Source organism: Periplaneta americana, chromosome 1 (genome assembly GCF_040183065.1).
Source record: "Periplaneta americana isolate PAMFEO1 chromosome 1, P.americana_PAMFEO1_priV1, whole genome shotgun sequence".
Lineage (NCBI taxonomy): Eukaryota > Metazoa > Arthropoda > Insecta > Blattodea > Blattidae > Periplaneta > Periplaneta americana.
The window spans coordinates 170,060,266-170,088,222 of record NC_091117.1 but is presented as its reverse complement, the minus strand read 5'-3'; the positions used below and the strand labels follow the sequence as shown (position 1 = coordinate 170,088,222).

Genomic DNA, 27,957 nt, shown 5'->3' with positions numbered 1-27,957 from the left:
TATGTTTCACAATGTGTAGGGTTGAAAAATCCTACTTTTATTTTCCATATTTTTCCATATTTTAGAGTTTAGTACATATTTTCGTTAATTTCCATATATTTTCCATATTTCATATAAAACAGTCCATATTATATTAGGTTTAACAATAAAACAAAACAAAATTCCATTAACTTTTAAAAATACATTTCAACAATAGAGATTTAAACACATGTTCAGTAATCCCTTTAACATCAGAGTTATTTGAAAATTAGCAGTCCTATCAACAATGGGAAAGTAAGTTACAAAACTGTATTAATTTAATTTAAAATTTTTAACAGACTTCAGTTGTGCAGCTCAACAGTTAAATGCCAGTCAGAGTACACATAGGTTCAGTTTTGTAAATCATACTATAAAGACGGTAAATATGCCAAAAGTACGTCATTCAGTCAATTTAAAATCAAAACTAACAAGTTACATTTCAGAATTTAAAGAAGATGGTTTATCAACTGACAATAAAATATTATTTTGTAATTTGTGTCAGTGTGCAGTATCATCTACACAAAAGTTCCTGGTGCAACAACACATTACAACTAGTAAACATCAGGCCAACAAACAACTAAATTCCAAGCAGAGACAATTGTTTTTAACACAACCAACAACATCGAATGTAAGATCTGAGTTTAACATCGACCTGTGCCGTTCTCTCATCTCTGCTGATATTCCTCTCTACAAACTAAAGAATAAGGTCTTCAGGGAATTCCTTGAAAAATATACTCAACATACAATCCCGGATGAGTCAACACTTAGGAAGACGTATGCTCCATCCATCTACGATGAGACAATACAGAAGATAAGAGATGAAATTAAAGATAGTTCAATTTGGGTTTCCATTGATGAGACTCCCGACAAAGAAGGTAGACTTGTTGGTAATGTAGTTATCGGTTTGTTAAGTGAACAATATTCTGAACGAATTCTTTTACATTGTGATGTTCTAGAAAAGTGCAATAACAAAACTATAGTTAAACTGTTCAACGAAGCTATGGGTATCCTGTGGCCAAAGGGTATTATGTACGATAATGTGTTATTCTTTATTAGCGATGCTGCCCCTTATATGGTCAAAGCTGGACAAGCATTATCTGTTGTATATCCTAAATTGACTCATTTTACTTGTGTGGCGCATGCATTTCATCGTGTGGCAGAAGTGGTCAGAGACAATTTCCCTAAAGTAGATTTGTTGATTTCATCAGTGAAAAAAGTATTTCTCAAAGCTCCCAGTAGAGTTAACGTGTTGAAAGAAATGTACCCTGAAATTCCATTGCCACCAAAGCCAATTTTAACTAGATGGGGTACATGGCTAGAAGCAGTTGAATATTATGCCGAACATATAGACTCTATTAACAATGTTCTCCTTGCATTGGACTCTGAAGATGCAGTCTCAATTGATACTGCGAAAACAGTTACCTGTGACATAAGTGTGAAGAATGACTTAGCTCACATTCAGCATACATTTTCATGCATCATAAAAACGCTCAAAAGTCTCCAAAATAGGCACCTTTCACTATCTGAAAGTTTTGAAATTATAAATAGTACTGTGGAACAACTGAATCGTGGTAGAGGTAAAGTTGCAGATGCAGTAAGAGCTAAGGTGGACACTGTACTTTCAAAAAACCCTGGATATGAAGAACTACAAAAGGTTGTTGCTGTGATGAGTGGTGAATCAACAGTGAAGATTAACTTGGACTTATCCCCAGCAGACATTGTGAAATTGAATTATGTACCAGTTACTTCTTGTGACGTCGAACGCTCTTTTAGTCAGTATAAATCTATCCTCAGAGACAATAGAAGAAGATTCACTTTTCAGCACTTGAAAGAAATGTTTGTAACCTATTGTTATGGTAACAGACAATAAAAATTGTGTTTTGTTGAAACTACATTGGAAGATAAGGTACGTCCATTATATTTTTTGTTTAGTTTGATTAAAATGTACCAATATTTAACGTACATAGTCATTTTTTTATAATTTTAAGTCCATATTTAATTCCATATTTTGGTAAAAATCCATATTTAATTCCATATTTTGGTAAAAATAACTACATATATATTTACATATTTCATATATTTTTAGTCCATATAAATCCGTTCCCTGGTGATGATTAATCTGAAATGGGGCTTTTGTCAAAAACTGTTTGATGGAAACTTACTTTTTATGTGTTTTTATGTTAATATTTGAAAATATGTATTTAGGCCTACATTAAAAAAATTCAAAATAGTATTTTTTTGTGAAATAAAATTTAAAATATATGTTCAGATGACCTTGTCCGAAACTTAAAACACAATTACGAGTTTCTATTACAGTGAAAATAAAATATTTATTTACCTAAGAATCCTAGCCCTAGTTATCACTGTACATCTGAAGAAATCTATAGTCTTGTGATCTTTATTGATATGACATCGTAATGTGAATGCAAGAATGGGTAACTCGAAATTTGCGTTTTTTAGTTATCTCTGTTATAGCATAGCAAAACTTGCACAGGATGTAATGCAAGAACTAGGTAACTGATCTAACGATACCAGCGACATCTATTTTCCAATGTAACAAATAGGTAAAAGAAAACGAGACATATTCCTTAGTGCAATAAATAAGTAAATAGGCAATATCTAAAAACAGGAAAAATTGAGTTACCTAGTTCTTGCATTCAGGTGACGATATATGATATGATATATATATAAATTTGTTTTTTTTTTTTTTTGATGTCAACATTTACATCCATGTAACATGGACTTCACAATTTTGTATCCCGTGCCACAATTACATTCATTACAAATATATCTTTTATAGACGCCATTATAATTTAACTTTCAACCCCATTTAAATTGATCAGTATTCTCACCTTTAAAACCTAACAACTTAATTTAGATACAACTCCGTTCTTGATTTTCAGTTTACTTATATCGAACACACCTTGTTTCTAATAATACTTGTTACTAAAACATACTACCCCATTGTCCAATATGTTCGTTATTATTTCTGTTTATTGTGTACATTCCATTTTCAGATCTCACTAATGTTCTACATATTATACTTCGCTATCCTAGCTAGCCTCCTCCACCATACTCCTCACGTCCACACCTGTGGAGTAATGGTCAGCCGTCTGGCCGCGAAACCAGGTGGCCCGGGTTCGAATCCCAGTCGGGGCAAGTTACCTGGTTGAGATTTTTTCCGGGGTTTTCCCTCAACCCAATACGAGCAAATGCTGGGTAACTTTCGGTGCTGGACCCCAGACTCACTTCACCGGCATTATCACCTTCATTTCATTCAGATGCTAAATAACCTAGATGTTGATACAGCGTCGTAAAATAACCCAATAAAAAATACTCCTCACCTGTTTTCATTATCTCTCTCTTCTTTCTTAACTTCCTATTACATTCCTCTAATTCATTCAAAATTGACACTTTTACAACTCTGTTCTTGATTTTCAGTTCACACATTTGTTACTACACCATTGTTCAATATGTTCGTTATTATGCTGTTTCTTGTATACATTCCATTTTCAGATTTCACTAATTTTCTACATATTATAGCCTACTTCACTATCTTAGCTAGCCTCCACCATAGTCCTTACCTATTTTCATTACCTCTATCGTCTTGTGATCTTTATTGTTGATGTTATTTACTTATAGGAATAGAAGACGTGTTCCTCAATACAGCAATGGGCCTCATCCGTTTAAGCCAAGATTCTCTTTGCTCCAGCCTTAGAATTTATGATTCTGCAGATCCGTTGAGTCCTATTTCAACTATGGGCAAAAATACTCTTCTGGAAGGGGATGGAGATTCTTCTAACCAGTACTCTCTGCAGAATACATCTGTAGCACATGCAGAAGTGGAGAGAACACCAATGTGTTGCTAGGACATCAGAATGTTAACATTATTGTCTTCCATTTCGTTTGTTGGGCAGTCCTAGCAACAGATTTTAAATACTATGGACAAAACTATAGTAATTTTATAAGACTTCAGCAAGGTAAATCAGAAATACCTCCAAGGCTTTAATAAATAAATAATTTCACATGATTTCGAAAGCAGGCCCTTCTGCAAGGATAAGATTTAAGTCATGACATTATTCGTTATATTAACGTTATAGGAATAAAATAAAATTGCAAATATTCTTAGCAACATTCTTATCTTAGCAACATTCTTATCTACGTATTACCACTAATAATCCATAATAAAACAACTCTAAACTGTTAGAATTATCTGGATACAAGTTTACTTTTTTCCACTGTTGTCATCTTTGACGAAGATGTTCTGTTTATACACTTTAAAGAAATATATACTATCAGGGCACTTGATTATTTCTATAACTGAATCAAATTTCGTAAAAATGTTTATCCAACAAAGCCAGTTTTCAATTTCATCCAGAAAATTTTTCTGGGCAGAAATTTTTAAACTCTGATTTAAAATAAGAATTTCTTTAAAAAACTTATTCAACATATTGTTCCACATAGTATCAATTTTGTGCAAATAAATTTTATTTACATTAATGCATTCAAAGTTTGTTCAAGAGTAATCTTTTATCTGAATTTAAAATGTATAATTAGATACAGCATTTGATGGTAACATGTCATACGGGTATTTTGTAAACCACTCTGTCATTCAAAAACTGGATTTCTGTTTAGATCGTTAATACTTTCAAATTAGAGTAAATGTTTGTCATATTGGAGTGTTATTGTAGGATTAATAATGTTTAATATTTGAGGAAGAAAATATAAAAATACAGACGTTATTGTTTTGAATTCTCTCATGCTTCTACTTTTAATGCAGTTAGTGTTGAAAGTATAGTGAGGGAAAAATTTTAAATTTGATTGTATAATTTGGTATATGGTGGGTCGAATGTGGCTAAGAGTAGAGAAAAATAATTCTATGAGTTACTTCATTTACCCCCCCCCCCCCAAATATTGCAGAATTCTCAGTGGAGAAGGAACATCACAAATTGCTCAGCCCTTGTAATTGTTAATGGTGAATATGTAAATGTATATATAACTGATGAAACACTTTCTGTATCAGGTTCAAGTAATTTGTATTGAAACTCCGGCTTAATTTTTCATAGTACTGTATATCTTTTGATTTATCTATAGTTTTAGGTTTGGTGCCAATTCACCCAGGGAATTTTCGCCCAGGAGCATTTTCATCCTCGGAACAGTCGTCCATTGGATAATTTGCCCAAAATTATTAATCTAAAAGAAAGTTTAACCAAAGAAAATTGTCCCAAATTTATAATATTCATGTTAATATGTCTGGAGCTGTATGGAATGTCCCGTCTATACACTAGGTTGCAGAACAGGACAGCTTCCGTAGGTGGGATTTCGAAGAAAGTATTATTATTTGATCAAAATCATCTTCATCATCATTGTCATGGTCATCAAAACTATCAAACTTCAAAAACTGTTCACCACTTGTTATTATTCGGAATTCTTGCGGTAAAGCATGAAGATCTGATAGTGACTTTGGGTTTGAGAGAAATTTTCTCTGATGTCTTTTATTTATGTTCCTTTTTAGTGACTCACGCAAAGGAAGGAACGGAAGCACTCCTAATGGTACACTCTCCAGGTCACGTTGGGTAATTTGCGGTGGACCCGCAACAGGCTCATTCTCTGCAGCTCTCTTTAGCTCAATACAATGCCTTAGGTCTTCCACTTGTTCTAGCAATGGTGGATGATCGTGATCAATAGCCTTCAAGATCTGTACATCATTAGGATCCAGCACTGTAGTAATAGCCCGTTTCGTGCAGTTTGGTTTTCTTCTACAAACCTAATACAATTTAGTTCTGTTAGAATTTCTTGAGTGCAAGTTGTATAGATGTCCTCTGTGGACCAAAATCATTTCATTCCTTTCACTTTGTATAATTTCTCCCTGGTCGCTCATTAGACCATTTATGAGCAACCTGAAATTTAAAACTGTGTACTGATGTATGAGCAAGTGGTAATTTAAAACTATATAGCCTATAAAATTGAAATATTACCATATTACCATGGATAGGGATATGGGAATATTGTTGGATGAATGTTCCTAGGGTGAGGGTAAGAATGAAATATGTTGGGCGAATTATCTTTGAATTAATATTCTTGAATGAATTTTCTTGGGTGAAATATTTTGAGTGAATTGTCCCTTGTGCGAAATATTCATGGATTAAATGGCCGGACCCCATAGTTTTATTATACACCGTTAAAAGAATGTTACAGTCCTGATTTGTATGTGAAATTCATGTCACATTATACCTCGTGTACACAAAAGAATATCGGAGATTGAAGTGGTTTGTGTGCCTCTGTAAGCAGCAATAGATGTTTGTATCCCATATGAAATGGAAGATTAGCTGTGAAATATTTTATTTCTCTATGTAAAAAGTTGTTACCTCACCCTATTGCATGGTAGCGCCACTGTTAAAGATAGCGATGACTTCTGAGTGTAAAGCTGTGTTCTGAAGCTTGTGAAGTGCATTTCGGTAGTTACAGTTCAGGAGACGTTTTAACATCAGTAATTTGTGATGTGATCCCATCTGACAACAACAATTGATGATGGTATAACAAGTTCGAGACAACAGGGTGCCAGTGTAAGGCAAAGAGTACAGACAGACTCCAAGGTCTCTCAATCTCGCCCCCATGTGACTCCTTTCTCTGGGGATGTGTCAAAGATTGGGTGTTAACCTACCTGAATTGAGATGCAGGATTGTTGTGGCTGTTTCCTCCATTACACCAGACATACCGACCAAAGTATGGAAAGAACTCGACTACAGGCTGGATTGTGTAACATTGAAAACTTGTAGTGCGTGTTTTTATTACACTCGAAGACTTATTATTTTATATCGGAGGTGAAAGACATCATACAATCTTAAAACTCCGATATTCTTGTACACCTGGTATGTAACATTGTAGAGCATAGTATGTGAAATTCTTTAACAATATGTTACGCTTGTTTTTGCATTTGATTTTAATAGTGCATTTAAATAAGTACCTAATTCATTGAAAATATTTTGCATTCATTTTTCTTGTTTATGTGAAACAAATTCATATTTTTATTGATATTTTTTCTCTTCAGAGCTCAGATTTATTACGAAACTGGAATTTCATTTTACGGTAATGACTATTGGAAGAAATATTATAATTATTTCAGTATTTGATACTTATATAAATTTGACAATCCTCCAGTTTTCCATTTTTTTTATGTCTACATTTTGTGATGTAGAAAATGTTTCCATTGTACAAAATATTCTTAACTTACAGATGTAAAAAGTGTAACTAAGAAAATTCTTTGAATGAATTTCATTATATAGTGTATCAAGAGAAGATATTGATCGATAGACAAAAGAATTAATCTGCACTATGAAGTGAGGTGGAAGCTGTTTTGTTTTTCGTGCTTTCGTAACAAAACAGTGACGTCAATATATTATTGAATCATACATGGGCACAGCTGTGTTCTACCATTCAAGTACAAACCATTAAAAGAACCACACATGGTCTCAAGTAGTAATGTATTATACAAGACTACAGAAAGACTTTGGAGTGACTGGTTAAACATATATAGTGTATTGATTATATGCATTAGGATCTATTTGCTTAACATTCTGTTGTTACATCTTCTTCAGCAGGAAACTGTGATCACATTCCTAATGAGTTGATTTTATTCTTTTACCTGTCAATCAGTATGTAAATTCATTGGCATGATATATATTATATTTTTTCAGTTGTGTCCACAGCTTCATTAATGTTTAAGTATTTAATTTTACATACATGACCCAGATTCAAACATCGCTTTTTTTTTTTTTTTTAGAATAACCCATTAAAATAAAACTAATAAGCTGCTGTTTATTAAGATATGTTTTCTCAACTCAATGACGTATAGTTGGAAACAATTATAACATTATCGAAATTCTGTGTAATACTTAAAAAGAAAGAAATGGGGAGGGATTTTCTCGTAATATAGTATTTCTTAAATTGTATTGAATGGATATATAGTATGAGAAGAAAATATGAGATCAGTGTCATTTAATTTGTTAAACTTGATATTTCGTCGTGACTTTAAGTTGAGTGCTGTACTTACACAGTATAACAAATGAAGGAGAAATTAGCTGTTTATATAAATATAATGTAACATTAACCTAAGAACATAGTCGCAACTGTGTGACAAATTAGTACTATTGCACATTGGAATGTGAATGTACTGAACTAAACTCTTGCCTGGGATTTATTCAATTTGATTTTTGTGTAGTATTTATATCCAAGTTAATGAGTTTTATTGATTGTTGAAATGTAGGAACAGGAGAGTTACAACAGTAGTATAGTGTTTTATTAACAATTAGCACCATTGCGATCTGATATGAACATTTGCTGGCAGAAGTGCAGTGAGCACCCATTAATAAAATGAGTTATCAAAGGCAGTAGAGTTGTAGATCTACAGAACAGAGCAGGATTTTCTGATGTGTATTCTGTTTGATTTCTGATTTTATTAATCAATATGTGTAAGATTGGATTGTTGACCAGTCTCTGAAATCAGCTTACATTATCTTTGTGTGAATGACAACTCTGTTTTGTTGACAATTTGGTCATATCTTTGTCTAAAAATTGCTATGTAAAAGTGGGTGTAGGATAAATGTAGCATGGAATTTCTAAACCAACTAAGTGTCAAAATCATGTTTTTGAGTTATTCAAGAAAAACTGTGTAATTTTATAACTGTTTTATTTTTATTGTAGTGAAAGAAATCACATAAGTATCTTTTGACAAAGAAAACCATATGTTTAGGTTTCAAAAACATGACTAAACTAATATCTGAGAAAAAGAAATCTTAAGACACAAGAAACAGAAATAATCTCTGTGCCATATAAACTATGTGACACTTTTTTTAATATCTAGGTGTCATTTTGAAACAAAATTTTAAATTATTACTATTCATTACAAATTAAAATGTTAAATTATGTTATAGCAAACATGGAACGTGTTTTAGTTAGCAATCAAGTCAAAGTAAAACTTCCTGTTCTCTTCGCGAATGTACTCTATTTTCAGTAAGTCTTTTTTCTTGTTAGCACCTCCGTATGATCAGTGAAGGATTGCAATTTCAAGTTCAGGAAATCTTTATTTTTTTACTCCTTTGCATAAAACATTATGATCTGTCCAATTATCAAATTCAATGAAACTTTCATACTAAATATACCTCTCTTGTTCCTATCAACTCGTATCCAACACAATTTACTGATCTTTAGATTCTTTGTAGTAATTCATTTCTTTGACGCTGTGTATAAGTCTAGAAATCTATCTGCCATGTTTAAAGTTTTAACGAGTTTTGATGGTCTTGCTTCTTTGACAGCTTCAGGATCCTCCATGACTTGAAATTTGCTGGTCTTCCATCTCTTTTCTATCAATGCAAAGTCATGATCTGAGGCAGAGAAGCTGCGGCCATCTGCAAGAAATATATATACAAGCTCACTGCAACCAGAAATAAGTACAGAAACACCTACACTCTATTTTGATCAGTCCTGCGCAATTGTCACTCCATATAATCAATTTCTTTTTGTTTGACCAATGTGCTTTTGTGTCATTGAGTGCATGCAGCAGAGCAGATGCATGCCATTTCATTGCCTCCTCTAGATGCTTCGCCCTGTGTCATAAGCACATAATTCCATCAGAAGTATCATGGACGTGAACACGAAAATTGTATCAGGCCAACTTACATTGCAGAATATGTCGGAAAAGGAAGCTGGAAAACTTTTTGCATATCCATCATGATGGTGCATGTTTCACCGTCTGGCAGGGTTTATTCTATACAGTCTTCCTTCGTTGCTTTAAAGGCTTTCTTAGTCTTCCGATGATGAAGCTTTAAATGTGTCTTGGCCTGCTAAGATTTAACCTTATTGCTACTATTTGATTGAATTTGAAGCTATCACAATTCTTGCAGGTATCCACTCGTGACTTTCTGAAGCTGTAATGACGAAAATCCTCAAGGAAAACTTTACAGTAGAACTTTTATATCACAATGTCCTTCGGTTGCAGTTCAAAATAAGCCCTCCATAGTCGATGTAAATTTAAATCAGAACTTAGATACTGTTTGTCAACTGACTTTTGTCTGTTGTAATGACTTAACTTCCGTAGGAATGGATTTTATGTGCTTGATGATCAATTTTCTATCCCCATCAGTAAATTTAAAATGGGTTCGGCCTTGTTTATTCTCATATGTGCAAAGTCTCTCTCTCTCTTTTTCTTTGTCAAGGTAAATATCATGTTTTGAGTGACAGAAAATATGTCCATGAAAGTGTTTCTACATACTTGAATATATTTGCCAGCACATCAGGTAGATTGTAATACAGTATACTATCTGCTTGTAGATTTGTCATCATAGTTTCCACGACGGCGTCTTTTTATTGGTATGACTTAAATAAGCCCAAGAAAATAGCTCTTCTGTTATATGTCATCGTGTAGAGAATAGTAGCGGTTGAACAAGGTCTTTTTTGTAACACTGGAAACTTGTTTACACTGGAACTTACAGCAACAAGTAGCCTGTAAGCAAGATGATGATGATGATGATAATAATAATAATAATAATAATAATAATAATAATAAATTAGAAGAAACTGCAAGAATAGCAGTGCAGTTGAGGGTAGAATTACCTGAGCAGATGGCGGAGTTTTTACTCTCTTTTCCTTCTTATATATTGTAAGATAAGAATTAGCCTTCATATGTTGAATATCCTTAAATCGTCCGTTCTCTTTTTCCTGGCATTATCTTCTACATTTGTTATATTATCATCACTAGGGCTAGGATTTTGATGACCTATAAATCATGAAAAAAGTCCCAAAAACAATGCATTTATGACCTAAAAATCTTTCAAAAATGCCCAAAAAATTTATCTTACATAATTGCCTTAATAGGAAAAGAGGTTTTGTACTACTTAATATTTAGACTAGTAATTTAATTAAATTTTACATAATTTTTTATAAGTAGTGCTCTTTAATTATATTTACTGTATATATGCTTGATCATTCACCTCTTCTTCGGCATGTGGACGTGAGGTCAGCAGTCAGCTGGTCGGTCTTGACCCTTCATGGGCTGTAGCACCATGGATTTACTTTACTTTTAGTTTCCATGTAGTCTACCACAAGGCCACTCTTATCCGGAATTAGCAGGTATAGAGGAGTCTTTATTGAAGGGGTGGTTGGACTGATCCATTAAATGGAGTGTGCTACGTTAAATGAAAATATTTGTGTAGAAAAACGATTAAAATATTATGCAAAATAATGGGTATTAATGGACAAAATATGTAAAGAATATATCAAAGAAAATAAACATTATTTTACATTAATAATGGGGATTTATGTCCAAAATTAAATGAAAATACCTAAAAAAAAAATGACCGAATAAAACAAAAGATGCTCTTATGAGTTGAAACAGACAAAAATGCAAAAAAAAAAAAAAAAAAAAAAAAAAAAAATGCCCTGACAAATATGTCTTCAAACACTCAGTTTATCACATAATATATAAATACTCAAGCAGCTATGTTTCTGGCTTACTAGAAAAAAGATGTAATTTCATCAAAATCCTAGCTCTAATCATCACACATTATGAACGAAGCTCAACACACACAAATACCTTCAAAGATGTCAGCTGAGTTATGTGGTTATACCTGACCACACAAGTGATTTAGAACTTCGTGGATGCCAGACATACATGATACACTATCTGGACAGCTATAGGAACCACTTATAGACGACTTAGAGCCTACCAGTTCTTTCAATATGGCCTATTAATTTGGCTTGGCACATAGACTATTTTGACTTGCAAAACTACAAATTGATAAAAATGGCACTTAGCTGGTTTAGAACTTCCATGCTTCAAACTATCACATAAAAATGGTAATATTTCTTGTTTGGAAGAGAAAAGAAAGAGAAAAAACTGTAATTATTACAAGCCAGAAGTAACTGTTCTATAGGTAGGCTACTTTATAGAAATTAAGATATTGAGGATAAAGTTAAAATAAGCACGGTTAAATTTAGGGAACAAATTTTATTTATTTATTTTTTTTTTAATTATATTGGATAGATACCTGGGCACTGTGGTAAATGTTGAAGTGAGAAAGTTTATAACATAGCAAAACAGGCAACACATTTGCAACAAAGACTTTTTGCTTGTATTTCAATCTACTCTCTTTTTACAAACCTATGGATCAACACAAACTTGTTTTCTGACAACGGAAAAATTTTACAGGCCTGCAAATGAAACCAAATTACCTAAAAATGTACAAAAAAACTTGTCAAAACATATTCAAACATTTTTAACAACAGTCAGAACAGGTTATATTGTCACATAGTTATGTCTACCAATTTCACCTTTCTGATAGTCCCATTTGTCTGTGATGTAGTAATAATGAAGAATATCTGGAACACATTCTTTTATACTGCACAACCATAAATCCTAAAGAAACAAATTAAAGTTCCTCAATACCAGTTGTATGAGACTCAACTCTGCAACACATATTGACCACACCTTAACTCTGGCTACTTGTGGGGGGCACCTATAATGAACACCAATCAAAGTAGTACTCATTTGTTAGAAGAAATCCTGGTTAATGGACTTTATTGACATCTTTCTGGATACATTAAAAAGTTTGATCAAATAATATTAAAGCACTAAGTGAAAAAGGTACAAATAAACTAACAATTATATAATTAACGTTTTTGGAGATAATGAAAAAAAAAAAACAAATTCACATATACGCCTTGAATTTCTTTTCAATCTATGCTGGTTAGTCAAATACAAAATTTAATTGACAAACCTCACATTACTAAATGTACTTTTAAAGGTACAAATACCTGTTCATCATCTTTATGAAAACTTAAAGGAATGTCTTGCACATTATTCACTTTAAGACTGATACAAAAGTGGTAAAGAATTGGAGGAAAGTACCTGAAAACATAAAATATGTCGTTTAGTTTTTCTTTAGTTATCATTCGTCCTTGTGGATAAGACAGTGGTGGCAGATGAATATATTAACCAAAGAAGTTTCTTGTTCCCTTAGTCCTTCAATTTAAATCTAGTTGAGACTGGATGGTCCTCATTTTAATTTGTTTATTTTCAACAGTTTTCAAGCCTGATCCAATAGATCTCTAATCATTCTACTTTCTCATAATCAGTGAAAATTGTTTTTTCTATTTATGTTTTCCTCAAACTTCAACCCACTGATTTTGCAATACTGGTCAATTTAAGAATGATATCTTTTGGGTTTTTCCAGTGACAAATTTCCAATCACAGCTTTCAAAATTGTACCCAAACAAAAATGCCTGATCAATAATTTATAACAATGTAGAGATCTGGAGTTTATGTTTACTTTTTTGACTCAAGGACCAATCCTTATGATCAGGATATAATATTTTAAATAAACTTCTTTGTCATGAAGTAATTTTCAGTTCTTCAGTTTTTGCGGAATTCTTTATTCATTCTAGTGCTGAAGACATGAAAGTGTGCAGCTCTACTTCATATTCCCCATATGCCTTCATTGTATTGCTATATTTGTCAAGTGTTTATGCGAGCAAAGTTTTCAGGAGATTAAAAATTAAAACCATTTTCATATATCATCCATTTCATATGTCATGAACTAAGTTAACTTTATTTATAATATATGGAATACACAGAAAGTAGGAACTTACTAGTGAACTCAACCTTTTTTACTTTGATTATGGTTGTTTAAGTGGGGCCACTTCAAATGCTTTGCAAAGTCATTCAATTCGGTTCAACTATAGGGTCGTGTAGCTCTTGTTTTAAATCAATTGTGGTTCATCAGCACCCTTTACAAATGTTTCAGGACATTCAAGAGAATCAGCAAACCAAACAAAAAATTTGCCAATGTCACACCAAAGAAATAGAGAGACTTCACCACAACCGTGTTCCTCTGGTTTTCCAAAGTTCCATCTGCAAGTAATGGAGGTGCATTGAATGAGAATTTGTCTCTCGTCAGCCATAACAATTTATTGTGGTTCATCGGCACCCTCTACACATGTTTCAAGATGTTCAAGAGAATCAGTAAACCAAACAAAACATTTGCCAGCATCACACCGAAGGAATAGGGAGACTTCAACACAACTGTGTTCCTCTGGTTTTTCCAAAGTTCCATCTGCAAGTAATGGAGGTGCATTGATGAGAGTTTGTCTCTGGTTAGCCATAACAATTGTGGTTCATAAGCAACCTCTACACATGTTTCAAGATTTCAAGAGAATCAGTATACCAAACAAAAAATTTGCCAGCATCACACCAAAGGAATAGAGAGACTTCACCACAACCGTGTTTCTCTGGTTTTTCCGAAGTTCCATCTGCAAGTAATGGAGGTGCATTGAACGAGAATTTGTCTCTGGTCAGCCATAAAAATTGTGGTTCATCAGCACCCTCTACATATGTTTCAAGATATATTCAAGTGAATCAGTAAACCAAACAAAAAATTTGTCAATGTCACACTGCAGGAATAGAGAGACTTCACCATAACCATGTTCCTCTGGCAAACCAAACTGAACATTCGCCATTACACCCCAAAAATGGTGTATTGGTGTGTTTTGTTGGACGAATGTTTCGAAGTATGTAATGAAGAACACAGATGCCTAATGTCCAACTGCATTAACGATAAGTGAGCAAATTTATATGTCAAATATACATATTTCTCCGAGTTTCTGTGTAAAATTTATTTTTACTGCTCAACTTCTGAAGAAGACAAAGTGTAGTTCTAACAAATGAATGAGAACACGATTGTGGAAATACGTGATGTCAGACTAAGTTGAAAAAACTTCCTGAAAGCAGTAAGGAACATGGAGAGATATAACCTTAATGGAGCAGTTTTTTCTGAAAGAGACCCAAAGCAAAAAAATTGTTCTGGGTACTGAACTCAGAACAACTGATGTTGCTGTGGCTGGTAAAAATAAGCTACTAGTGGTTGGCCTCCAGGAAGTGAATGAAGATTTTGTGAGAGGAAAGGAATTCAACTTATTTCTACTTAATGATTATGCAGTAGCATTGGATAAAGAGTCTTTAAGAGAAGGAGATTATATTGCAATTCGTGCAACACACGTAGAAGAGAATATCTCTTACCGCAAAAAGAAAGGCTTCCACGACTACCAGACACGCATTGGTATTCCTAAAAAGAAGGAATATAAGATTCTTTTCATGAGAAAGAAGGACAAGAAGCCTCATCATGACATTTCTACCAAAATTCCTTCTGAAAGTAATGTTGAAGTATTGAATGAAAAGACGAAGTCCAGTCAGTCAGAAAAATATTGGTTCCTTGACATCAGTATCCTGTAGACATACTTCAAAACATTCTAAAGAATCATTAACCTCAGATAGACCTTTACCAGAATCAGACAGCAGCAGTAGCCAAACATCTGCAAGTAATGAAGGTGTATTGAACGAGAATGTGTCTCCGGTCAGCCATAAAAATTGTGGTTCATCAGCACCCTCTACACATGTTTCAAGACATTCAAGAGGATCAGTAAACCAAACAAAAAATTTGCAATGTCACACCATAGGAATAGAGAGACTTCACCACAACCATGTTCATCTGGTTTTTCCAAAGATGATACAGGTGTATTTCCTTTCTCAGAGAAATTGAAGAACGTAAAAATCAACAGAAAATGGAAGTTAATAGTGAACCAATTTATATCACCTTCAAACACGAAGATAAAACCATTATTTTCTCAACATGATTCATCTGTAAATATTGCGAGTCCATTGACAAGTGATGTACACACAACAGATGTGGAAGAAAAGCCGCATTTCCGAAGTTCAAAATTAATAATTGAATGTCTTGAAACATGTGTAAAGAGTGCTGATGAACCACAATTTTCATGGCTGACCAGAGACAAATTCTCATTCAATGGACCTCCATTACTTGCAGATGGAACTTTGGAAAAACCAGAGGAACATGGTTGTGGTGAAATCTCTCTATTCCTACAGTGTGACGTTGGCAAATTTTTTGTTTGGTTTACTGATCCTCTTGAATGTCTTGAAACATGCGTTGTTTTCTAATGCCAGGCGTTTGGCAATAAATTCATTTGTCCTCTTGCACTCCAGTAATTTTCAAAGATATTGTCATGGTCAGCACTGAAGCACAGACTTGAAAGATGTGTAAAGAGTGCTTATGAACCACAATTTTTATGGTTGACCAGAGACAAATTCTCATTCAATGCACCTCCATTACTTGCAGATGGAACTTTGGAAAAACCAGATGAACATGGTTGTGGTGAAGTCTCTCTATTCCTATAGTATGACGTTGGCAAATTTTTTGTTTGGTTTACTAATCCTTTTGAATGTCTTGGAACTTGTATAGAGGGTGCTTATGAACGACAATTTTTATGGCTGACCAGAGACACATTCTCGTTCAATATACCTTCATTAGTTGCAGAAGTTTGGCTACTGCTGTGGTCTGATTCTGGTAAAGGTCTATCTGAGGTTAATGATTCTTTAGAATGTTTTGAAGTATGTCTACAGGATACTGATGTCAAAGAATCAACATTTTTGTGACTGACTGGACTTCGTCTTTTCATTCAATACTTCAACATTACTTTCGGAAGGAATTTTGGTAGAACTGTCATGATGAGGCTTCTTGTCCTTCTTTCTCATGAAAAGAATCTTATATTCCTTCTTTTTAGGAATACCAATGCGTGTCTGGTAGTCGTGGAAGCCTTTCTTTTTGCGGTAAGAGATATTCTCTTCTACGTGTGCTGCACGAATTGCAATATAATCTCCTTCTCTTAGAGACTCTTTATCCAATGCTACTGCATAATCATTAAGTAGAAATAAGTTGAATTCTTTTCCTCTCACAAAATCTTCATTCACTTCCTGGAGGCCAACCACTAGTAGCTTATTTTTACCAGCCACAGCAACATCAGTTGTTCTGAGTTCAGTACCCAGAACAATTCTTTTGCTTTGGGTCTCTTTCAGAAAAAACTGCTCCATTAAGGTTATATCTCTCCATGTTCCCTTACTGCTTTCAGGAAGTTTTTTCAACTTAGTCTGACATCACGTATTTCCACAATCGTGTTCTCATTCATTTCTTAGAACTACACTTTGTCTTCTTCAGAAGTTGAACAGTAGAAATCAATTTTACACAGAAACTCGGAGAAATATGTATATTTGACATATAAATTTGCTCACTTATCGTTAATGCAGTTGGACATTAGGCATCTGTGTTCTTCATTACATACTTCGAAACATTCGTCCAACAAAACACACCAATACACCATTTTTGGGGTGTAATGGCGAATGTTCAGTTTGGTTTGCCAGAGGAACATGGTTATGGTGAAGTCTCTCTATTCCTGCAGTGTGACATTGACAAATTTTTTGTTTGGTTTACAGCACTGCCTGTTGGATCGCATCCTATAGCTGCATAAACTGCCTGCTCAATCAGAGTTATTTTGCTGCTAGGTGGCAGGCAGTACCCACCGCTGGTAACATTATCAGTATATGCAAAGTTACTACCTGCCAACTAGTGGCTACTCGCGCATAACCATTCATTGGGCAGGCAGTGTAAACAGCCATAGGCTGTGATCCAGCAGGCAGTGGTTTACAGATTCTCTTGAATGCCGTGGAACATGGTGTAGAGGATGTTGATAAGCAGAGACCGGAAGTTTAGGCATTATGAATCATTAAAATAGGCAGGCAAAAAGGCATCATAAATAGCTAAAATAGGTAGGCAAAAAGGCATTATAAATAGCTAAAATACGGAATGAAAGGCAGTTACAAAAATCTTGCACTAGACTCACAACCTATCACTTTCCACAAAAGGATTTCAGCAGCAAGAAAAGCTTTACGTAAGTCGAATGCAAATTGAGATTTTCGACTCAATGTTGCAATTACTGTTGGAAGCAAAGAAATCTTCTTCCCAGTAGCCTTGGAAAGTACATTTTTGTGTTTGGTTGTACTGATATGTTGTGATATGAAATACTTAGCTAGCTACAACAATGTCGCAATGAAAACTGAAAGAAAAATAATGTTAGACCCACACTCAATGTTGCCTTGTCAAATAAACACAAGCGATAATTAAAATGCTTACTGTTATACATTTTTGCATGGCAGCACTCACTGTTGCAAAGAGAATATGAACTAACTGAAAGACAGTAATATACATTCGGTGAAGTCACTTTCATTGTAGCAGTTATAGAAATAAATTAAAATATACCTGTAGGCAATTTTAATAATAAATTAATAAATAATAGATAAATAATGAAATAAATAAAGGCAAAAAAAAGCATTTATGTTGTAAATTAGACATTTATATTTAAAAAGGCAGAAAAGGACAACATAAAACTGTGACGTTTCAATTACAAAGGTATAATTCGTACAGATTTACTTTCAAAATGAAGATGGATTTAACACATTTAAAAAGGCATTCTGACAAAGTACCGGTCTCTGCTGATGAGAATTGTAGAAGTCCATGACTGATATTTATACTAGCCTATATGATTTCTTGAAATATTAGTTTCTTACTCTTCAACTGCTGGACTTCTGGATGTTGAAGTGTTATATTGTTGTGAATTAGTGGCTGCTTCATCTATAATTATGTTAGTAAGGTGGACATTTGCCTGTTTCCTATGAAATCCTTGATTTCATCATCTCGTTCTTGGATTGAAGAACATTTTTGGAATTAACAACATTAACATTCATATCGATCGTACAAAGCTCTAATTTTGTAGTGTCGTACTTCATATGAACACAGGAAAGTTGCAGCTCTCTCATTGAATAAACACTCCTGTTAGAGATTAGAATTTAAGTTCTGTGTCACCTGAATAGTTTAATAGAACATGCCTTCATATTTTTACGATTGTATTTTTCACATTTTATATAATTTTATTAGTCTTAATTTATTTTTCACTTATATTTAGATTTCCTGTGAATACATACCTTACGCATTTAATTATCTCTCTGTAGTTGTATATTTTTTCAGTATAAAATATATGAAGTTGTTAAAATCCTTTCTGTGCACAGAGGCCTATATGACACATTTATATTTAACAATTGAGATAAAAATGACAGCTGTGCTTGTTCACTTTGTAATAGTATTCCCTACTAAATAAAATGACTTGCTTATGAAACACTAGACTCATTTTTGGGAGGTCATAGGTTCAAATTCCAGGGTCATCCATTCTGACCGGAGTTTTTATTGATTTCCTGTATCAGAATTAATTAGGAATCTTGTTATCTCAAAAGGCAAATTCCAGCTTGATTCTCACGCTTATTACATGTTCCAGTCTCTGCACCAATAGCACAATGTCTCCTGTATTTGTTGGGCAAGTTTCACCAAAACAAAGATAAAAATACTTATTCACAAGATCCAAACCCAGTGTATTCACAATGTACCGTTTTCAACAGTCATGGCACAACCCTGCAATTAAACGAAACCTAAATAAAAAGTAGTTGTCCTGAATTTAATGTATAATTTAAGAATTGTTTAGAATTTTGTGTCTTTACTTCCTGAAGTAATGTAATTCTTTGTTGTTCGCTTTAACACTTATATAAAAATATAAAATATTAAAAGGTTAAAAGTTTTAAAAAAGATAATATACGTAATGATAAATGGACACATTTTGACACCAGGTAGTGTCACTATTTGTGTCAAAATGGGCCTGTCTGTCATTAAGGTGTTTTACCCTTTTTAACATTTTTTAACAACTTTCACTTTTCAATTTTAAGAAAGTTTTATACGAAATAATGTCTTTAAAAATGGTACTGAAGTATGAAGATTCAGTATGTAAGTGCAGCTTATCTCCGAATGAAATATATAAGAAAAGTGACATCTGAGAATGTGCAATTCTAGCGATACTGACTTTTTTCTTCTTCTTGCAGCTAAAGCATTACAGATGGCATTGTACATTACAGTCTGTGGGAGAATATGTATCCAAAATATCTTTGTACCTCTTATAAATGCATGATAAATTCTATGCTAGAACCAAATGCAACAGAATTAACACTAGATGGACCGGGACTTTCGAACTACCTAGTACGACCAGCACTAGTCATTTTGACCCACACGTTTTATCGTCGATTTTTCTCTTATTAGAAACTTTTATTTGAAATATCTTACTACATACTTGGCGACTATAATTAAAGGGTTGAGAGTTAATTTGAGAACATAATTTGAGACTGGTATACACTCTTCTTCTAAAAAATGTTATGCTTAGATGAAAAAATTTGTTATATTTACTATGTATAACTATTAACATACTAATTCTACCATTTCTCAGATGCAATTCTGTTCTTAACATCATGTGCAATGAATTATTTATGTGCACTCAATTTTATATTAAATATTTTGTAAATATGTATTTTGTGTTTTCTGAATGTATCTATTGCTTATTGGTTATTATTAGAGCCCGGAATTTTAGGTGCTAAAAGTTAATATTGTTCCTTGCTATAGTTTATAAATATAGAAGCCATGCCCCCACTTCTTTGAGATGTTATTCATTATTTTCCCTTCGGTACCACTAAAGGTCTCTAATACTCTTAACTGCCACTTACAAACTAGCGCACAATTTACAAGATCATTGCCATACCTCCACTTCTTTGAAATGCCATTCTTGTCATTCAGTATTTTCCGTTTGGTATCGTTATTTAAAGGTCTTTAATCTTCTTAACCACCAATTACAAATTAGTGCACGGTTTACAAAATCCATTGTTCAGTTCTTCTGACTCTGTTGTCTGTTATTACATATCAGACTCTTATGAACTAGCTTAAAACCCTCCTCACGGGCACCACTTCTGTTCATCTACACTCATTGTCATTCTTAACTTTTAGCACCTAAAATTCCGTGCTCTAGTTATTATAATCACATCTTGCACACACATACATGATTGTTACAGAACATTGACCACACACTTTGCGCAGACATGTGGTGTCTTATTTCTGCTATGACACCCTCCAGTCTGACATGTTTTCCTCCCTGGTTTTCTGGACACTGCTGGGATATGCAGTCTTGCGAGATATAATTAGGATCACCAGTCTCATTCCCATCTTTGTCACAAACACTAACTGGGTATTCTCTCTTCGAATCTATTTCTGACAGTGTTTCTAAATAATTGTCAGATCACATCAAATTTCATTTATTAATCAAACGTTTTTAATAGGAAATGAAATATCTACAGGCAGAAGTTCTTCATCGCTCAAACAGTTTCGTGGCATGTTTGCAAAAGAACTGCAATAAATGACGAATAGGAATATTGAGATAGACTAATGAAATACTTCACAGAGTTGTCAAAGGAATTCCCACTGTCATCCAAAATATATTAACTCTATTGTAATGTCACAGAAAAGTGGTTATAAACTCCCTATTGTCGTTCGTATGTTTTGAGTATCAAGCAGTATATGTATGTATGTATTTATTTACACTGCAAGTGGGCAAGCACCCGTGGCAGTGGTATATACAATATTAACAATACACAGTTAAAATGATAAGCAATACACAATAAAATTTACAATACATAATAAAATTTACAACACATATACAATTTTATACACAATACAATAAGAATACACAATACAATTTAACACAATAATAATAAAACATAAAATAAAACACCTAATTTTACAACACAACCTACATAATTATGTATAGGTCCTACATAAGTTTCAATAGTCTTTCACTTTACTCTCATCTCATTCCCTGTAGTGGCACTATGACGCATTTCACTGACACTTTAGCACACATTTCACTGACACTCTGTAACACATTTCACTGACACTATAGAACACATTTCATTGACGCTATAAATTATCACTGATCGGAACTGTTCACTGCACTGTAAAACCATAACTTCACTGACTCACCTCGCTTCACTGATACAACAGTTCAAATAAGTCAAATAATTGCATTCTTATGCATACTTATAAACAGAACTACATTTAAACTAAACATTTCTAGTCTAAGGCCCTCTTACACGCTATTTTTAAATAATTTACAATTCAAACCAAGGAAGTAAACTCGTCAGGCTAGATAAATACATGTCACCTTAAAAAATTAAATGTTGAATGTCACCTTAATTTTAATTTGCACTTTATACACAACTCTTTAAATTATTCTTGAATCTCCTTAAGGAAGGACAGCCCTCAAAGACCACTGCAGGTAAGTCATTCCAATCATTTATAGTTCTATTTAAAAATGAGAATTTACCTACATCCGTTTTCTGTTTCCTACATTTGATTTTAAAATCATGATCGTTCCTACCATAGTACGTTGGCTTTTCTAACCGAGCCGTTATGTCTACCCATGCTTTCTGACCTAGATGTGCTCTATACAATGATGTTATTCTAGTTTTCCTACGTCTGTTTTCCAAAGTTTCCCATTTAAGTTCTTTTATCGTATCGTTCCCATCTTCTCTTTTACCTTTAACAAATTTAGCTGCCCTATACTGGATTCTTTCTATGTGAAGGGAATGTTTTAGGTAATATGAAAGACGTGTCACCAGAGATCTGCATTGGACGTTTTCGCTCGAGCACCAAGTAGTTATAGCATAATCCAGTAGGTAGCGCACATGCATGATGGGTAAAATTGTCAAGAGCGATAAATCCTCGAACGGTATAAGCCGAGCATTAGACATTCGTTCTTGTTACAGTGATGAACTGTGTAGTAACATCATAGATGTTTATCATTTCAAAACTTTGCAGTGTTTAACTAACCTCTCCATAGTACAACTATAAAACTTGCTTTAAAATGTAATATAAATGTTGTAGGTAAATTCCCCCCCCCCCCACAGGAGTGATTTTGTTTTTGTCACATCTGATAGATGTTATTGGATGTAAATGTGATTATTATAAACGGAGAACACAATCACGATAATGCAAGAACTGTATCAAGTTTTCTAATAATAATAATAATAATAATAATAATAATAATAATAATCTCTAATAATTAGTGTATTAATCTTTGCGTCTGTAACAGTTGTGCAGCATGATTATTCGTTTTATTATATTTTCTGTGACGTTATCTCTGTACTTATATTGTTATTAATCTACTGCTATATCAATAATATTTTGTAAAACGTTTCTACATTGTCGCAGTATATAGGCGGAACACTATGTATGGACCTATCATATTATATATGTGGTAAATAAAATATTGAATAATTATTAATTAGCAGTAATAACTGTATATCGAAGTTTTTCATACTATTTTATTTATAACTTCATGTTATTGTTTTGGTACGTTCCATTGACTGTTCCATTAAACGTTTGTCATAAACGCAGGAAATAAAGCCTTATTTTTACTGTGTGAGCAAAACATATGTGTATCTTATCTGTCGCCTTCCATACAAGATAAGACATGTCGGTGAGATGACCATGTACTGTGCTTCTATTTATTATGAGTGTATCACGACCGATCGTATCTCACTCGAGGGTGCGACACTCGACCGAGTTCAAGCGAGCGATTTAACTCCAATGCAGCACTCTGCTTGTCACATACATTCAATAAACTTGCCACATAGTAACAATATATTGACTTCATTGTTAGACAGCGAAAGACGATCATAAAACAGCAACTTTTGTAGCTTACTGTTGCATGAAAATAAGAGAGTGCAGACCGGTCCAAATGACCCGTGTTGGTCCTTGTAGGTAGTTGTACTTGTTACACCTATAAATAATGTTTAGGACTTGAAATTTTCAGGGGACCTAAAGAGAGTAAATTTAATAAAACTCCCGAAGAACGAATTGATGAGCCAATACACAGAGGAGATACAAATAAATTAAACATCAAAATGGGTCAAAATGATGGGTTGGTCCTTCTAGTGTTAATCTGTGTAATAGTAATGTGCAAGAAACAGTGCTCTGCTGCCATGTCACTTATACAACTTAATATATTCAGTTTATGTTTCGCTGCTATAATAAGAAAGAAACATAAAATACATATTAACGCCATTTAGAGTAACATTATAACTTCATTCTGCTAACATATATACAAAGAAAATAGAAAGAAAGAAGCCTAAAAATTATTACTATTTGATGCATGATACAGCTAGCAGGATTAGCAATTTTGACAAATACTTAGTTTTTTAACAAATTTAAATCAACATGTGAAAAATTATCATTACATTTTCAAATATTGTATTTTTATATTTACAACAAATTGTGTTTGAATATAATAATTAAAACTTTAGCAAATAGTCATAGTGGCTTATGTACAAAGTTATTAGTAGGAGGTTTTATATTTATGACCCAAAGAAGGCGAGGATAGGATGAAGAAAGCTTCAGTATAACTTTCTGAAATTGACATGAAGTATGTCCATGTTAAAAAGAGAATTTACCAAAGAAGTAAACTATTAATTCTGATGTTACACTAGCATACTTCTATTCATAGCTCCTGAAAGAGAGTCGAGAAATAATACCTAAGTGCCATAGCAATAATATGCCTGGTCTTTTAATGAATTCTAAATATTGTTTCATTATACAAAATATATTTTTAACAATGTGCTTTTATAAATGGCCAGTAGTGAAGCTATTGAAAATTTACATTTGCGTTCATTTTTTAGAAGTCGTGAATCCAAACTTGATCAGATGTTTTGCATGACTTTCTTCATCTCTATACATTTCATCATTCCTTTGAATGGGCTTCTTCATTGATATGTCATACATGGCGTCTTTGCAAAGATTAATGCATCATTCCTTGTACAGTTTCCCTTCTGATTCCCTTACACATAATCATAATTCACTGACAAGAACTAGTATAAGGCCAGTGAAACCTAATATTTACATAATTATTATTATATACAAGACTATTTTAGTTGCTCTTAAACATGTTCTGTTATTCCATGGCGAAAAATATTACACTCACACACAAATACAGAAAAGAATGTGATCTGTTATGTGTAACCTTACTTCAAGGTCCTGTAATATTACAGTAGGAAACCATGGAAACGTTTGTGAGTTATATACAGGGTGTAACAACTTTAATGTTTAGAATTTCTGGAACATGTTCCCTGACACGTTCTACGTCGATTAAACCTAACATACCTATATCCAAAGTTCTATAGGTTTGGAGTATTTGTACCCCAAAGTTAAATTTTTGAGTTAATTTTATCACTGAATACTGAAAGAAGTAACACTAATTTCCGAAAGTGACATGTCTATGTCATTATTTTTATTATTACCATATTACATTTTAATATCAACTAATTGTGAGTATGAAAGAAGCAGTGCAAAGTTGAAAAAAAATGTCCTTAAGATTCCAAACACTGTACTTCTTGAAATTTGCCAATAGGCACGTGAAAATACCTGTGCACTAGGAATCCTACGATTTGGGAATCGTGCTTGATATGCCAAAACAGCTGCTGTTGCATTGCCATCACACAGTCCATACACATAAACTATGTCGGCGTACTCCTGATGTGTGTACACAAAAGACATGTTTTAATGGTCAAAACTCAATAAAAAGACTAGTCACAATACGGTTTATTTTTCTCACAACTGTTATTTTAAACTGTTGTCTGTTTCGTTTCCTTAGTAACCTAAACAATTTTAATTTAATTTCTCTTAAAAGTAAAATTTCCTTCATTCACTGCTTTTCTTATGTATCTCTACTTAGTAATGCCATAAAATAGGCCTGGTATAAACGGTATAATGCTTGGAGCAGCAAGAAGTTCTATTTTTTCCAGCTCTGTTATCTCTGTAACCTCTCAATTTCGGATATAGGTATGTTAGGTTTAATCAACGTAGAATGTGTCAGGGAACATATTCCAGAAATTCTAAACATTAAAGTTGTTACACCCTGTATTTTGTAGAGTTACTCATGTTTCTTTTTTAATAAAATTGGTATATACAAGTTTACAACTGTTTAAAATGTAATTTATCATTTTACTGGCCATAAAACAAATGCAGATATATTGATGTTCAAACAGAAATCTATTTTAAAACAATTTGAGTTACTTCTGCCTTGTTTAGCTTTGGGTCATCGATTTTTTAATTAATTGACATGTGTAATGATTTCTTTATATCAATATGATATATATTTTTTTAATCACATAGTAAACTTTGGGCTACTTTTAATGAGCCTAATATACCAAAAATATATATTGCTAAAAATACAAAGTGTTAGTTCCTCATTTTATAGGAATTGTATTGTATTTCTCTGTTGTATAACAAGATGTGATAGTGTGGTGTAAACACAGAGTACAAGCAATAATAGAGACGGTCTAATATAACAGTTAAGAATTATGAAACAGTGTGTGACACTGAAATGTGATAGATTTGAGAGTGTTCTGTATTTTTATTACCTTAATAACTTTAAAATCTGTGTCTGCTATGTTGTTCTTATCTTTTATTTCTAATTATGTTAATTTCAAATAATTTATTAGTGAATATATCATTTATGTTTTTGTTACTAAAATACAGTTAATCTAATGTATGAATTGTACAATTGTACTTTTTTTTTAGTTATTTTAAGAAATATATGTAAAACTCGTTCAAATTTCACTGCATTTTCTTTACATCAAGCAGAACCTTACCATTAATTAACGGTCTTTCTTCACGTGTATTAACACTTTTAGATTTTGGAAAATTAAATAAACTCATTTACTATATAGTGATAATAAATTTTGAATACTCTGCTTCTCACAGTGTTTTAATGTTAGATAAGCAGATATTAATAGCCGAATTATTGAATGACTTACTAGAATACATTCCTCATGATTCAACATCTTAATAGGATATTTAGCTGAATATTACATGTTTGAATGCGACTCATTAATGATGTTGAGTTATGCTCATTATGGGAGAATTTACTAATGAACCATAGTTATTAATAATTTATTAGCAGTATTTTTCCCCCTTCCAGCACTGATTTTCAGCACATCACATTTCATTGTCATAATCTGTACACCCATGTGTGAAATCAAAATAAATGTTAACACTGTACTAATTAATTTAAGTTGTCATTTCTGATAGTCTTTTTATATCGTTTAAAATTGAAGTGTATTCAATATCCTTCATGATTATGAATTAATTCTTCTCAGATATAAAAAAATTGACTTCAATTTTGTATTTATTTTATGTCTTCAATATTTTCTCTCTTCCTGTCTGTCTGTCTCTCTCTCTCTCTGTCCCTTTCTTAAGAACACTCCAAAAACCAACCTATCAGTGTGTTTTTTAAAAGGGTGTTTACTCCACTAATAATTGTTTTTTTTTTACAACGTCGTATTAATTACAAGGTTACTTAGTGTCGATGGGATTGGTGATAGCGAAATGATATTTTACGATATGAGGCCGAGGATTCGCCATAGATTACCTGATTACCTTACAGTTGGGGAAAACCTCCGAAAAAACTCAACCAGGTAATCAGTCCAAGCGGGAATTGAACCCATATGCGAGCACAACACCAGATCAGCAGACAAGCACCTTAGCTGACTGAGCTATGCCGGTGGCTAATATTGTTAATTGTTGATGATAATAATTATAATAATAATAATCATCATCACCATCACTATCACTATTACCATTACCATCATTTTCTCCGATTGTTTAACTCCGAAGTCTATGGTGTCTTTAGTTTCAAGCTTCTGTTCTGTGATCGTACCGCATTTCTTTTTCTTGTTGATTTATAATTTAAGTCACGAGTAATTGCTATGGTAATAAAATTATGTGATGAGATCTTTTCTCACAACATACTTCCATATATCCTAATGCATTATTATTATTATTATTATTATTATTATTATTATTATTATTATTATTATTATTATTATTATTATTTAGAATTGAACGGGTTACATTAGCTTCTTATCTATGCGGATGACGTGAATATGTTAGGAGAAAATCCACAAACGATTAGGGGAAACACGGAAATTCTAGTAGAAGCAAGTAAAGCGATTGGGTTGGAAGTAAATCCCGAAAAGACTAAGTATATGATTATGTCTCGTGACCAGAATATAGTACGAAATGGAACTATAAAAATTGGAGATTTATCCTTCGAAGAGATGGA

General features: G+C 33.0%; 1 protein-coding gene across 3 annotated transcripts in view; it reads left to right on the top strand.

Annotated features, from left to right (window-relative positions):
* The window catches only part of RabX1 (RAS oncogene family member RabX1), a 47,977-nt gene extending 21,528 nt beyond the window's left edge, over positions 1 to 26,449 (top strand). For 2 of the 3 annotated variants that reach the window (XM_069832075.1, XM_069832074.1), the window contains one exon: positions 3,661 to 26,449. In XM_069832075.1, the coding sequence (XP_069688176.1) occupies positions 3,661 to 3,887 (227 nt within the window). In that variant the 3' untranslated portion in view covers positions 3,888 to 26,449. The remainder of the gene's footprint in view (positions 1 to 3,660) is intronic. The other variant, XR_011333282.1, reaches the window with a different exon arrangement.
* Positions 26,450 to 27,957: the final 1,508 nt, after the last annotated feature.